The sequence below is a fragment of the Propithecus coquereli genome, unplaced genomic scaffold (assembly GCF_000956105.1).
Source record: "Propithecus coquereli isolate 6110/MARCELLA unplaced genomic scaffold, Pcoq_1.0 Scaffold90, whole genome shotgun sequence".
Classification (NCBI taxonomy): domain Eukaryota; kingdom Metazoa; phylum Chordata; class Mammalia; order Primates; family Indriidae; genus Propithecus; species Propithecus coquereli.
The window spans coordinates 3,666,652-3,680,571 of NW_012155285.1; the positions used below are offsets into that span (position 1 = coordinate 3,666,652).

The 13,920-nt window shown below is 42.9% G+C and overlaps 1 protein-coding gene across 4 annotated transcripts in view; it reads left to right on the top strand.

Moving 5' to 3' along the window:
• ADGRF5 (adhesion G protein-coupled receptor F5) overlaps positions 1-13,920 on the top strand; it is a 65,028-nt gene that overhangs the window by 22,662 nt on the left and 28,446 nt on the right. For 2 of the 4 annotated variants that reach the window (XM_012664682.1, XM_012664680.1), the window contains 6 exons: positions 4,329-4,499; positions 6,911-7,087; positions 7,215-7,321; positions 8,925-8,983; positions 9,797-9,939; positions 13,589-13,810. In XM_012664682.1, coding sequence (XP_012520136.1) covers positions 4,329-4,499; positions 6,911-7,087; positions 7,215-7,321; positions 8,925-8,983; positions 9,797-9,939; positions 13,589-13,810 — 879 coding nt within the window. Of the gene's footprint in view, positions 1-4,328; positions 4,500-6,910; positions 7,088-7,211; positions 7,322-8,924; positions 8,984-9,796; positions 9,940-13,588; positions 13,811-13,920 lie in introns of all 4 variants that reach the window. The other 2 variants (XM_012664679.1, XM_012664681.1) reach the window with 1 other exon arrangement.

A 13,920-nucleotide genomic window follows, 5' to 3' on the forward strand; every position in this document is an offset into this window, starting at 1 on the left:
CTGGCGGTGATTTATGGGCAAGGAGGGGGGAAATCCTGGTTGGCTTGTGCCTCCTGGGCCTGCTGAGAGGCTCCGTCTGTGACACTGAGGACACCTGGAGCTTGCCACCTTCCACACAGGGCATCGGCGAGCCAGGAAAGTTCAGACAAACAACACCAGGGACAAAGGAGCCCAAGAAAAGAAAACACATTAAACTCTCAGGAGTCAGATGGTCCAGAGGCAGCAGAGGAGGGTGGAAGGGCATCTAAAATATGCACACAGAAGTGGGGCAACCGGCCTCTGTTCCTGCTGGGTCCCCTGTAGCCTGGGGCAGGGCAGGGAGCATCACTTTCCCAGGCTCTAAAGTCCTCAGGTTTGAAAGGGGCAGGGCAGGCAGGGTTTGGCATTTCTAACCCCAAACTGTGGGCCTGTCTGGAGGGAGTGAGCAGAGTGCGCCTCTGACCCCACCCCTTTGTGGGTCGTGTGGACCCCGGAGCTGGGCTACCTCGCTGAAACTCAGATCCTGGTCCTGGGGCTGTGCCCAGAAAGAAGACCCAGCGGCAGCTCTGTGTTCTGCTTGTCCATAGGACTATGGCAGTGGTCTAGGCTCTAGATGAGAACAAATGACCCAAATGGGGGGCATCTTCTTGCTATTCCTCAAATAAGCCAAGGGACTTGCGATCTCAGAGCTTGCATTCTTGTTTACTCTTCCCAGAGTGATATTCTCTAGATACCTTCCCAGCTCACTGCTCATTTCATTAGCATCTCAAAGTTTACTGCTTTAGAAAGGTTTTCTTGAACCATTCTACAAAAAGATAACACCCGACCCCTATTGTCCCTGTCACTCTGTTTCCTTGCTCTCCTTTATTTTTCTCCATGCCCTATAGAACTGCCTGGCATTAAATTTTAAACTTGCAGTTTGCCTCCAGCATAAGGATGGAAGATCCAGGAAGGCAGGGCTTTGCTTCTTTTATTCACCTTATGACCCTAGCACCTAGCACGATGCGTGGAAAATAAGTGCTCAATAAATAGTGAAATTACGAATATATCAGTGAATCAAGGAACAAACAAATGAACCTGGAAAGGCTTAATATCAAAATCCATGAATGTCAATGACAATGAGTCACAATATGATTTCCTGAATGTGGATTTATAAGACATTTCTTATGTTAAATAGAATTAAATAAACTTTTACATATTCTTCTAATTATCATTAATAATTTTGCCTTTGAACTTGATTTTCTTTTAAAATTTAGTCTGGGCATTGTCCACTGAGTTCTAAAGACACATTTAACAATAATACCTTATACTTTTCATAGTACTTTAGGGTTTACAAAGTGGTCACATTCATTATCTTCTTCCATTTGAGTTGCAGCTGGGTAGGCATAAAAGAAAATGGACTTTGAAGTTAGAAAAATGTGGTTTCAAATCCCATTTCTGACACTTGCTATCAATGCGGCTTCAACCCTTCGAACCTCGATTTTGCCTTCTGCAAAATGGAAGGCTGCATATTGTCCTTGTGGCCCTAGGACCTGCTAGGTGAGGAATAAATGGTGGCTGCTATTGTTATTGTCACCTTTATTGTCACCTCAATCCATCCACTGGAGAAGGGTTGAGCATGTATCAGCTCCCTTGAGCCAAAAGAGGAAAAACACAGGTGAGCAAATGTGCTTGGAGACTGCCTGATTGTTTGCTCACATAGGAGAAGCAGAAGGAGGTATCTGAGAACAAAAAGCAAAGCAAAAGCAAAATACAAGTTTAGATACTAATGTGGGCTGCCCGAGATTCCCTTCCCAGTTTCTTCATTTGGATTAGACCATTAGATCCTAAACCTGCCCGATCATCAAAATCACCAGTAGGAATTGAAAAATAGACTTCTGGGACTAAACCGTAAAGATTTTATTCTGGGTCACCTGGGTTGAGGCTCCTAAATGTCTATGTGTGTGTGTGTGTGTGTGTGTGTGTGTGTGTGTGTGTACGTAGAATTTCCTGGTTGTGTATAATCATCAGTCAATTTGGGGGATCACCGGAATAGATGATTTGCACAGGCAAACCCATAGGCTGCTAAATTACAGCGGTGATTTTTTAGCTTGCTTTGATAAACAGAATGTTTTCCAGGAAAAGGCATTTCCTTCTCATGAGAGCTTCTCCATCCTTACCAATCTCTAGGGAGAGGTGACCCTCGGGCTGAGGGTTACTCTGAAACCCTTTTAGAAGTTGTTGAAGAACAAAAAAGTTGATGAAAGAAGGAGGTCCTCAGAGGCCTCGTTGCACGAATCCCATAGACTGAAACTTGCTGAAGTCACAGGAGCTTTTCCTCTCAACACTCTATACTTTGGGCTCAGCTCCTTGTAAAAGAACTTGGGAATGGTGACATCCATGAACCACCATGTGCTCTCCAGGCACACATGTTCTACCATGAACAACTGAAAGGAGCACAGGGAAGGGGGCTCCCGGCCAGATGTGACCCTCAGGCCGGCATCGATGTTATGCCGGATCAGACCCTGGGGTGTAACAATGCAGATGATAAAGTGGGTGATACGGGATTGTTACTGACCCCACCCATCTAGAAGGCAGCTACCGTCCAGGAAATCCTGTTTACATTCGTGGAAGGAGAGTAAACTGGCCATGGCATAGGGGATCCTGGAGCTAGTGAATCCTCTGGGTGGTGTAAACACGGCTGCGTTACTTTTTGGGAAAAAGAAAGTGCCCCGAGACCTTAAAAATATAATGCAGCCGTGCTCCCTGCAAATGTTCCCAGGGGACAACATAATGTGACCAGAGTTGGAATCGCACAAATTAAGATTAGCAGTCCTTCCCCCAAGCTTGTTTTCATCACAGAACCATTTGTGAATCAGAAAGAAAACAGGAAGTTGAGGCAATGCCATAGTATCATAACAGATGGAGTTTCTGCAGTGGGTTTTAAACGTCACTTTATTCTACTCATAAATACACTTTTATAAAGAGGAAATATATTTTAAAATGCATTCTTTTGAAGAAAATCTACACAGAACTTTTTTATAATTTGAATTAATTATAGCAAGTTGAACGATGCCAGCATGAAATAATTCTCAGCAAGGTTGAAGGGTAAAATTAACCAGCTGAGTCAAATAGTTTACAACTCTAAATGAACAAATATTCTATTGTTTCTGAAACAGTTTCCCATGATAAACTTACTCTGTTTTAGTGTTTTATACCAATAGTCCTTGGAACATTTAAATCAAATCTTACAATGTTATGGGAAAATGTTTTTACCCTTTTAGAAAACAGACGTAGAATTTTAATTTTATGGTATAATACACATCATACTTTCAGATGTGGCTTAAACTTTAAAGTAATAGTTTTGTAAGTATTCACTAACCCTTTTCCTCATTTAACCGACAAGATCAAATACTCTCAATGTTTCTGTGTAAAAATTTTTTATTCTTCCAAGTTTCTCCAGTAACTACCATCTGAGGCCATGGCTTCTGCTCCAGTTAAAACTGGGTCAAAGATTCTGTCAGTGACAGAGCGGTGAATCTGTGATTTGACTCTGAGAATCACAGTTTAAAAAGAATCAATCGGGCACATCTTCGTAATGTGGTGAACTCCCTGCCAGATGAAGAGAGTCAGTCCCCGAGAAGTGAAGGAATCAGTTCCTGCCCTTGGGAGCCTTACAACTAGCGGCCCCGGCATGATGCAATATAGGAAACTTTGAAAGAACAATTCCCAGACCATATATATATTCCTTACGCATATACGTAGTTGTGTTTTGGGGAGCAGATCCATCTAGAATGCCAGTCAACCACCTGGAGACAATTTGGAAAAACAATGAAGGGCCGAAAATTTCTTTTATTTTACTTTCCAATTTGCCAAACTTTCGTGAGCATGTTGTAGGCACTGGAGATACAGAGGAAGAACAAAGAGCACACGCTAAGAGCAAAGGGAGTTAACTGCATGGCTTTTCCCAGACGTCTTCGAGCCATGCCTGGTTGAATTCCTAGAACATGCGTCCGTCAACTGACAGGAGCTAGAAAGACATGACTCACTCCCGTGAGCCAGGATTACGGCGTATGTTGTCTGAACCGTTGCCAGAGCCTCCCGCTGGCTCTCCCCGCTTCCGTTCTTGCCCAGTTACAGTCGGTACTTCACACAGCAGTCCTCGACATCAGACACCAAGGCGGGGGGCAGCAGTTCGTGCTGAGTAGACAAGCTCTTCTTTTCTCTCAAAGAGTTCATCAGAAATTCCTGAGGGCTGATGTGCCAAGCATCTGCACGTACCTGTCTTTACCTTTAGCTGACATATCCATCTTGATCTCCCTGTGTCTCCCACGGTAAGTCCTCACAGCCCGCATGTGCTTTCATTTCAGTTGCCACCAGGAGTCCTGCAGCTGAAGGGTACACCGTCGATGTTGAGATCAGTTTTGAAAACGCATCCTTCCTGGAGCCTCTCAAAGCCTACTTGAACAGCCTCAGTTTTCCAATTCAAGGGAACAGCACTGACCGAGTTACTGACATTTTGAGCATACAGGTGACAACGGGTGAGTAAGAGACCCACTGCTTTGGAATGGGTAACTGGGCATATCGGGAGAAAGGCTGTCTGAGCCCCTAACTGTCAGAGCAGTTTATACTGAGTAGGCAAGTGAAACGACAACAGGCCTGATGTGTCATTTTATGACTTCACAGCCTTCCAGGATGAGGCCCCTATCAGTAAACTGCAGCCAGGGTTTCTAATTTTAAATGGTGACCAATGGTTTGCTTGGCGCTTTGCATGATGGTTGTCATAAAGTGATCCCAAGATAGGACCAGGTCTTTCATGACAAACTACTGGGTCCTCTTCCTCTGGGCAATCAATGGATATAGCAAGGACTGGTTCGGGATGTCAGTAAGTAGCAAGTTGCCTTCTCTCTGGCATTGTAGGTCAGGAAATAGGAACCGGATATATGTCGGATCAAAAGCAAGGCATTAAGCAGAACTTCCCAGGTCACGGATTGGACTTTCTGGTTGCTGCCTCCCTTCCGAGGTCATGCTAGCTCCACTGTGTCCCAGGGGACCATCACCCAAACTTGGTATCCCACAGAAACTGTGAGGTGGGGCTGCTCTTTGTCTCATAAAAGGTTATTGCTTTGTAAATTGGAAAGTACTAACCGATGTTAGGTTTCATTATTCTAAAATGGGGGTAAAACCAAATTTCTTGTTTTTCAAATTCTTTTTGAATTCTCATATTTCAATTAGTCTATCCCAATGTAGGTCTGTGCATTTAATTTTTGATTCTTCATATATGCTACTTGAACCTGTCATAACTCCCTTATAGCTCCCTTTGGATGCCATTTTCCATCAAATTCTACCATTGATTTCCTTGAATTAGTGGTTTTCCAATTGGATGCCATTGTGCATTATAAGTCCTTCAGCTGCAGCAAGCGTGTGCTGTGTTTCCCAACTGTATTTACCCACAGAACTCTTTGTCCATAAGACATCTCACAATACTAGGGTACCTTGCAAAATACACAGGAAACACTCTTCTATGTTCCCACTTAGCATAGAATTTTTGCATCTAAAATAAATTGTTGGATAGATTTTTAGTCAATTTTGTTTTGCTTCCCAATTTTTTTGTGGAAGCCTTTGGTGTCTGTGTGGGTACCAGTAAGCAAATCCAGTAAACAAAACAGACCAATAAGTATCAAATAAATAAATAGTTCTTTGTCGAACAGCTTGTGAGCATAGACACTTGAGCTTTAGTTGTGAGATTATTTTACATACTCTCAATATAGACATATTAGCAAACACTCTGTGATTTATTTTGTTTGACTAGAGGTGGCATGACTTCAAAAGGCTCCACTATTTAAACCATTTTAGAACTTGAGTTTACCAGTTTCTCAGCTAAAATGCAATTGCCCCTGGAAAGTTTAATTTATCCTTCCAGAAAGACTAGTCATTCACACATTGAGGGGTTGAATCCTTTCTGATACTAAACTGTGGAAGAGATCTGACAAAAGGGGTGCTTCAACATGGCAGAGAGAGGCTCATGGACCACAGGGCCTGCAGGGAACAGCTGGGCAGGGCTGGCCTCAGCAAGGGGGTGAGTGAGAGGGGTGGGTACCAACCGTGGTACTAATGTCTAAGCACCCCAAACTTTCACCATCCCCCTTTTCCCAAGCTTTCCTCCCCCGATTCTCCCAACAGCTTAACTTATGATCCTTTTTGGTAATAGTAAACAAAACTGAGGATATTTAAGGCCAGACAGTGCTCTACAGCACTGAATGACACCTGGGATGTGGTAGGTGGTCTGGAGATGAGATCGTTTGCCCGGGGTGTGTGGAGAGAGAGAGAGACAGAAACAGAGATAGAAAGAAAGAGAGGGAATGAGAGAGAGAGAGAGAAGGAGGGGGAAGAGAGAGAGGGAAAGAGAGAGAGAGAAGGAAATAAGGGAGGGAGGAGAAAGAGCAAGCACACACACGCAACCAAAAAGGAAGCTACAGTATCTTTTATAACCTGATCTCAGAGTGCCATACCATGACTTCTGCCATATTCTGTTGGTCACACAGACCAATTCTAGTGGAAAGAAGAAGACATTACAAAAGGGTGTGAATGCCTGGAGGCAGGGGTGCTCAAGGGCCATCTTGGAGGCTGGCTACATACACTCGATGTCCAGGAATCTGTTTATCCTCATGGACATCCATCCGGTGGCTATCAGCTATCAGGCATGACCACCTAAAAGATGACTTAACAGTCGTCTGTCACTCAACAGTCACAGCAGTTACCTTTCAGATGGTCACACCTAATAGTATGGTGATACAGACATGCATACATGGACTTCATGAAGTACTATTGAACTTCCCAGAAGGGTAATATGGAGTTGAGTTAGGATTTTCTACAAGTATAGATATCTGCAGGCTATAAATGCAAAAGTAGTGACCACCTTCTCTTCCCTCACTGTTTTGGTTGATGATAGTCTGCAGACCTGCTGGAAATGAACTCTGGTGCTCTTGTGAGACAGGCTATAGGTGGCCTCGGGAAAGGTGCCTCCACAGTCTCACTTGTCAGGAGCATGGCAGCTCCCTCCCAGGGCACGGTTGCAGTTGCCTTAAAGGACTTCCTCCCAAGGGACCTTTTTGCCAACTCCAAGGAGGTAAGTAACTACTCATTAACTGTTTGTTGAGTGGCTATTCAACCTCAGCTCACAAATGTTCCTCTGTTTTGTGTGTACTTGAACACTAACATGAGATTTTTTAATATTGCCCTGTGTTTTTCAGCAGATGTTACCTTGAGAATGTCAGTGAGACTAAATGTGGGCTTTCAAGAAGACCTCAGGAACATTTCCTCTGCCCTCTATAGATCCTACAAGACCGACTTAGAAACAGCAGTAGGTTTTGGCCCCGGGAGCCTCTTAACCAACAAATTGTTTGGGCTGAACTGAGTCTATTGCATTCACACTGGACAGTTTGCTTGGATCCATCAGAATTTATGAATGTGAATTTGAAATTATTCATTTACATCTGGGATGGTGAATCAAGAAGTGTTCAAATCAAACAGCATTCAGGGGACAATGTAGCATCACCTTGACCTATAAGTAGAACAACTTCTCAGGGTAAAATTGGCTCAGATAAGATTTGATGGCATCAATGCATTGAAACCTCTTCAGAGGCCCCAAGAACCTAGCCTAGAAGCACCAGGTGGTGCATTTCTATTCTTCTCACACCACGTGGATGAAACCCCTAACATCTTTTGGCAGACCAACCCAAAGCTGAGCCCAGAGGGTTTCAAACCACTCTATACTAGACGTCTCTAGCCATTCATACTTAAGACGTTTAAATTTACTCACGTAATAATAGATAATATTTCATGAATGTTAACTGTTTGCCAGGCACTGTTCTAAGTGCTTTACTTTGGAATAACTCATCTAAACCCAAATGCTTTGCTTGAGCTAACTCATTTGGAACAGAGCTTCTTAACTGGTGTGGCACAAATTATTACAGGTGGGCTGAGATCACGACTTCCCTTACCTCTCCTGGCAGCCGAGCCCTGCCTCAGGCTGTGAGCAGCCTCCTGCTTATCCCAGTCTGCCACCAAAATATTCTCACTTTCCGTGCATGCCTTGATGAAGTGCTGCTTTGGGAGAGCTCCTGGACATCTGATGTGCCTATCTGGCGTGTAATACTTGTACACAGCACCAGAACCCTCCTTACCCACAGCACACACTAAATTATATACTTTTAAGGAAAGAGAGAGTTACATGTTAGTCTTGAGTCCCACCCACCTAGGGACCTGGCACAGAGCTTTGCACTTTGCACTTTGTAGCTGTCCTGTAAATGTGAATTGAATCAAATAGAATCTCCCGTGGAGTTGGTCTTCAGAGAAACAAAACCTAGTAAAAACACCATCCAAAACCACACTGGCTCAACCAGTGCTGCAGTGTGTCAAGTGAGGTATCAGGCAGTGTGGGGGCCTTGAGGGTGCCCCCCAGACCTCCAACCACAGAGCATGTAACTGAGCAAGGGCCCCAGCTGCAGCCTCAGAAACCCATGACCACGTGCACTGCTCCCTGCCAGTGAACGAGCACGCCACGTCGGCGGCTGACAGATACCGGGACTCCTTGAAAGACCGTATTGAACCTTCTCACGCTGAGTCCAGGATGCTTTGATTCAACCTTCGCTCCCTCTCTCTTTCACTCATGGGCCTGTCTCTATCTGCCTTTCCCACTCCCTCCTCATTTTCTTTTTTAGGAATTTTGCTGAGTCAGTTTGCACATTTCATCTGGTGTCTGCTTCTTGGAGAACCCAGACTGACATAGGTAGTTAGGAATTAATCACTTCTTCGAAGATGTGCTAATGCCAGCACTAACAAAATACACAGAGGATAACTCTACCCAGGGTGATGAGGATAATGTGCTTTTTACTGTTTGAAATCTCTTGACTTATCTCTCACTAGACTTTAATACATAACATTTGTCTTGCTCTATTTTCCAGTTCCGGAAGGGTTACAGAATTTTACCAGGCTTCAAATGGGTGACTGTGACAGGGTTCAGGTAAGAATGCTGTAATTTGGTCACTTCTGTTGGATGCAGTAGAGGAGGAAAAACCCATTAGCCATCATGTGGAAAGTTCAGCGGGAGCAGTTTGGTAGGGGTGGAGAGTCGAGCCATATCGCAGGGGCTTAGAGGGAAAGGGGACACTGAGAAGAGTGGCTCACCCCTTGCAGATGTACCTACTTAGAAGGAAGGTAGAAAAAAACGTTTGTTCATTCTATGTATGAATTCTATGCAAGTATCTGCAAACAAATATGTGGGATAAGTTTGCGGTCTAGAGAGTTCAGAAATATAAAAATGAAATAACATAATGCGATGATGCCTTTGCACAAGAAGATTCTGCCAGCCAGCCAGGACCATAGAGCGCCATGCTGCAGCTTGAATTGTCCCCCTGGACTTGGGTGCCCTGGCAGCCCTGAGTGGGTTTCAAAGACTTAGTTGCCAATCTTAAAAATCAAGGTACAAGAACATCCAGGATTTTGGTTTCATGTAGCATTTGATCTGGTCAGCCTGGGCCAGCATAGCTGTGTGACAACAGTGAGTCGGCTCTGCATTGTGGCTGCCTCCCTATAACTCAGCTCACAAATCCCCATCTGACTCCTCTGTTCATTTATGTTGCAGACATTTGGGGATGCAAGCCCTGTCTTGGGCTTTCACCTAGAGCTTGAAAACTGGTTTATTTCCATGAGCCCCTAAGGATAACAGTACCCAGGCTGTTCCTGCTGTTTTGTTTTTTCATGCAAATAAAAAGCATCTAGATTCATCCAGGTCAGGTCAGTTACTGCTTTACTGAACTGGGTGGTCTCTGTCCAGGCCTGGAAGTGTGGTTGTGGCATATGAAGTCCAGACGACGACACCATCACCCGAATTAATGCATAAAGCCAATGAGCAAGTCATACAGAATCTCAACCAGACCTACAAAATGGACTACAACTCCTTTCAAGCAGTCACTAGCAGTAAGTGAAGCTATTTCCATATGGTAATGTGTTTATTGTTATGTTTCAATGTAGGGAATTGCCTTATATCACATTGCCTCTGTGTTCCTGGCATAGATGCCATCTCCCCCACTTACGCCAATGCCTTCCAACCTGGCTAATGTCACTGTACCTGGGATACGGGGGGAGAGGACGACAGGTATTTTATAAGGGGTCCACAGAGTCATCAGGGTTTGTGGATTTTCTAACTTAACAGATCCAAAACATAGAAAAAGTAAAACTAACACCATAGCAAGAGTTGAGATACTCACAAAATGCACTGATACTAAATAGAGGGCCATTGTTCTCAGCGTGCAGCCCCAGACCAGCAGCATCAGCACCACCTGGGAACTTGTTAGAGATGCACATCTTGGGCCTACCCCAGACCTTCCAGAGCCAATCTGCGTTGCAACAAGCCCTCCAGATGTTTCTCTGCACAGGAAAGTTAGACCACTGCTTTAGATCACATAGAACAGTGGTAAATCTGGGGATTTTCATATATTCTGCACCATTTTACAAATGGGGTGCAAAGTTGGGTTCTGTTGTCTTCACATGTGGGTGAACCTGTTCTTACTTAAGGGATAGTAAGGAGAACCCACCAGGCAGAGCTCTGATGGGCAGGGGTTGGCCTGCCAACATTCTGGGTAACTCAGGACTGCAGTTCAGGAGTGCCGGCAGTTCCTACTATGGGGAGGGCACTGAGAGGACTGTTGTTGGTACAACTGGATCAAAGAAAGAGCCCCTCTCATTCAGGAGTCAGGTCATCTTCACAGCAGGTTGATATCCTTTCTGTTCACATTCTCTGCTAGTATTTTTAGACATCAGGTCATTTTTAAAATAATAGATTGGAAGTGATAAAACTAGCTAAGGAAAGCATAAGAGATTTATATAATGCTAAGAAAGTGCTACAACATAAACAAGATAAAATAGCAAAATAAAAATTCTAAATAAATAAGGCAGCAAAACAAAAATAAAAACCATAAAATTAAAGGAAAAGGAATAAGTGGTCTAAAAGTGTAAGCTCATGCAGGAGCAATCTCAGCAATGCTACCAGGCCAACCAAGACATGCACTTTCTTTGCCCTGAAAAATTCTTTTTATTTGTGATTCTGAAGACATAGGAGAATAGCATTCTCTAGTATAAACTTCAGTTGTGATTCCTCTTTCTCCCAATTTTTAGTCCTGCTGAGAATAGTCAACCATTTAAGTGAATAAGTATCCAGCAGTTTTACTGATCAGGTTGTCAGCCCAGAAACATGCTGCTGACAGTATAATTCACAAATGTATTTTAGTATACATGGTGTCTTAGTGCATTTGTGTTGCTATAAGGAGAACTGAGACTGGGTAATTTATAAAAAAAAGAAGTTTGTTTGGCTCACAATTTTGCTGGTTAGAAGATTGGTCATCTGGTGAAAGCTTCAAGCTGCTTCCACTCATGGCAGAAGGTAAAGGTGAACAGGCATGTCCAGAGATTACATAGTGAGAGAGGAAGCAGGAGAGACCAGAGCCAGGGGATAGGTGCCAGGCTCTTTTTAACAACCAGCTCTGAGGAGCTAATAGAGCAAGAGCTCACTTATTACCTCAAGGAGGGCACCAAGCCAATCATTAGGGATCTGCCTCCATGACCCACACCTCCAACATTGGAGATCAAGTTTCAACATGAGATTTGAGGGGAAAAGACATCCAAATTATAGCACATGGCTTGTTCTTCTAAAGAGCAATCAAGTCATTGTGAAAGTCACTCAATATCCTACCCTACGGAGGGTCTACATTCATCTTTGTTCTCCTTCAAAATCAGAATGTGAGTCTGTGATATGCATAGCCTCAGACCAATAAAAATGATCTTACACTACACACAACTCCACAGGGAAACTCAGACACCATCCTGCTCTCCACAGTGTTGTTGTTGTTAACCCAGAATACAAACATCCAAAAAGTCATGTGATTGGATCTTTAAAAAATTATAATCATATTTGGGGAGTGGGTATAGGAAGAGAACAAACAAGAAGGAAAAATGTTGAATGAATGGATTGGTATTAGGAACTTATTTTTAAGTTTATCTTTATGAAACGCAAAGGGCACATGGCAATCTTCAGAATAGTTCCATTTGTTTTGCTATGCATTAATCCTCTGATGATATTTGATTAATCAGCAGATCCCTTAACTACAAAACACTCTTCTTTAATCATTCCTGATAAATTTATGTTCACTTTCATATGACCATACAATACTGGCAGTTCTATTAATCTTACCTATCAGCAATGATAATAATGAAAACTTAACTGCATCTTTTCTGTATTAATCCCAGCGTGTTTACATATATTTCATCTTCACAGATTCTGTGAAGTAGATATTATTATTTCCATTTTACAAATAAGGAAATGGAGGCTTAGAGAGTGTAAATAATTTGCTCAAGGACATATAGTAAGAAACATAAGTTGAGGTGACTTCAAAGCTAGTACACTGCATTAAATATTCAAAGATGACCTTGCTTCCTAATAGTCAAATGTGATTTTTAAAAAAAATCTCATTTTAACTCAGGGCCTAAAAAGAATAATAAGAAATATTTATATATCTTGATATTTTGACTAGAACATCATACCACCCCAAATTAATTTTATGATGTTTTATTTCCATGTTTATAATATGTGGGAGGTCTGGCCTGAGCATAAAGCCCCAGGTAAAAGAATCCTCCTAGAGCCTCCTCACCCAGCTCCTCTGATTTTCCTCAACACACATAACTGGTGAAGGACATCACACAAGAAACCCAGCTTAGAGAGGAAAAAACTGCATGTTGTATAAGCAAAGGACATCCCTAAAAACACATATTAAAATAACCAATATTATGCTTTTATCTATGAAATGACAAGACAGTGCCTCTACAGTTTTTTATGGCCAAAACAATCATAATAGCTGTAGTTTCCCCAAGTCACCTCCCAGTGAGGCTCTCATTGCTCCTGTTTTCCAGACAAGGGAGCAGAGGCTCAGCCAGGATAAGCAAGTTCCCCAGGACCACACAGTTACTTGTGGGACAGAACCAGGATTCAAATTCAGACCCGTCTATAAACTCCCACCCTTAAAGGTCCATGGATATTAGGTCTTAAAAAAAAGTCTTATTTCCCAAGAAGATTTTATCTATTATGAATAATTAATTTGTTTTCCTGTTTCTAATTCATCAAAGACTTAAGTCAGGGCCTTCAGTGAGCATGAGATATCAGTTATTGGTAAGAAACATTGATATTATTCCAGTCAGTAGCAAAGAAACTTGATGTTTAAGTTAGCTTGTGGGGCTTTTTCATAAGCAAATGTGCAATTTTTCTACCAGACTTTTAGAAATACTGAAAATGGCTTTGGGATCCCCGTTGCTACCATTAAGACTCTTAAGTTTCCTTAAGACACATGATGCAAAGACCCCAAACTAGAAGCCCTGTCCCTAGTATCTGGCAGGTTGTAACTCTATGGGCCTCAGGTTCCAGCTGGACCAGATGGGGTAAGGGCGGTGTTGTCTCATCCTGTACAGCACCACATATGCCATGGAGACCTCTGAGAGCCCAGGGTAGTGGTGTCTGGTGAATAGCATCAATTACATTTATGTGCTTTGGGATCTTAACACCTTTTCTTTGGGTTTACAGATGAAACTAAGTTCTCTGTCATACCACAAGTAATATTTGAAGGGGATACAGTCACTCTATCATGTGAAAATGAAGTTTTGTCCTCCAATGTGTCTTGGCACCATGTAGAGCGCCGCTTTGACATCCAGAACAGCAGCAGATTCTCAATTTATACCGTTGTGCTCAACAACATGACCTCAGTATCCAGCCTCACCATTTACAACATCACTCAAGGAGATGCAGGTGAGTCACTCAGTAACTTGTGTGAGGAATGGATTGAAGAACTCATAAGGAAGCAAACCATATAATATACAGGTATTGTTTATTCCTTCAAAAAGAAGTTTCCTGGCTCA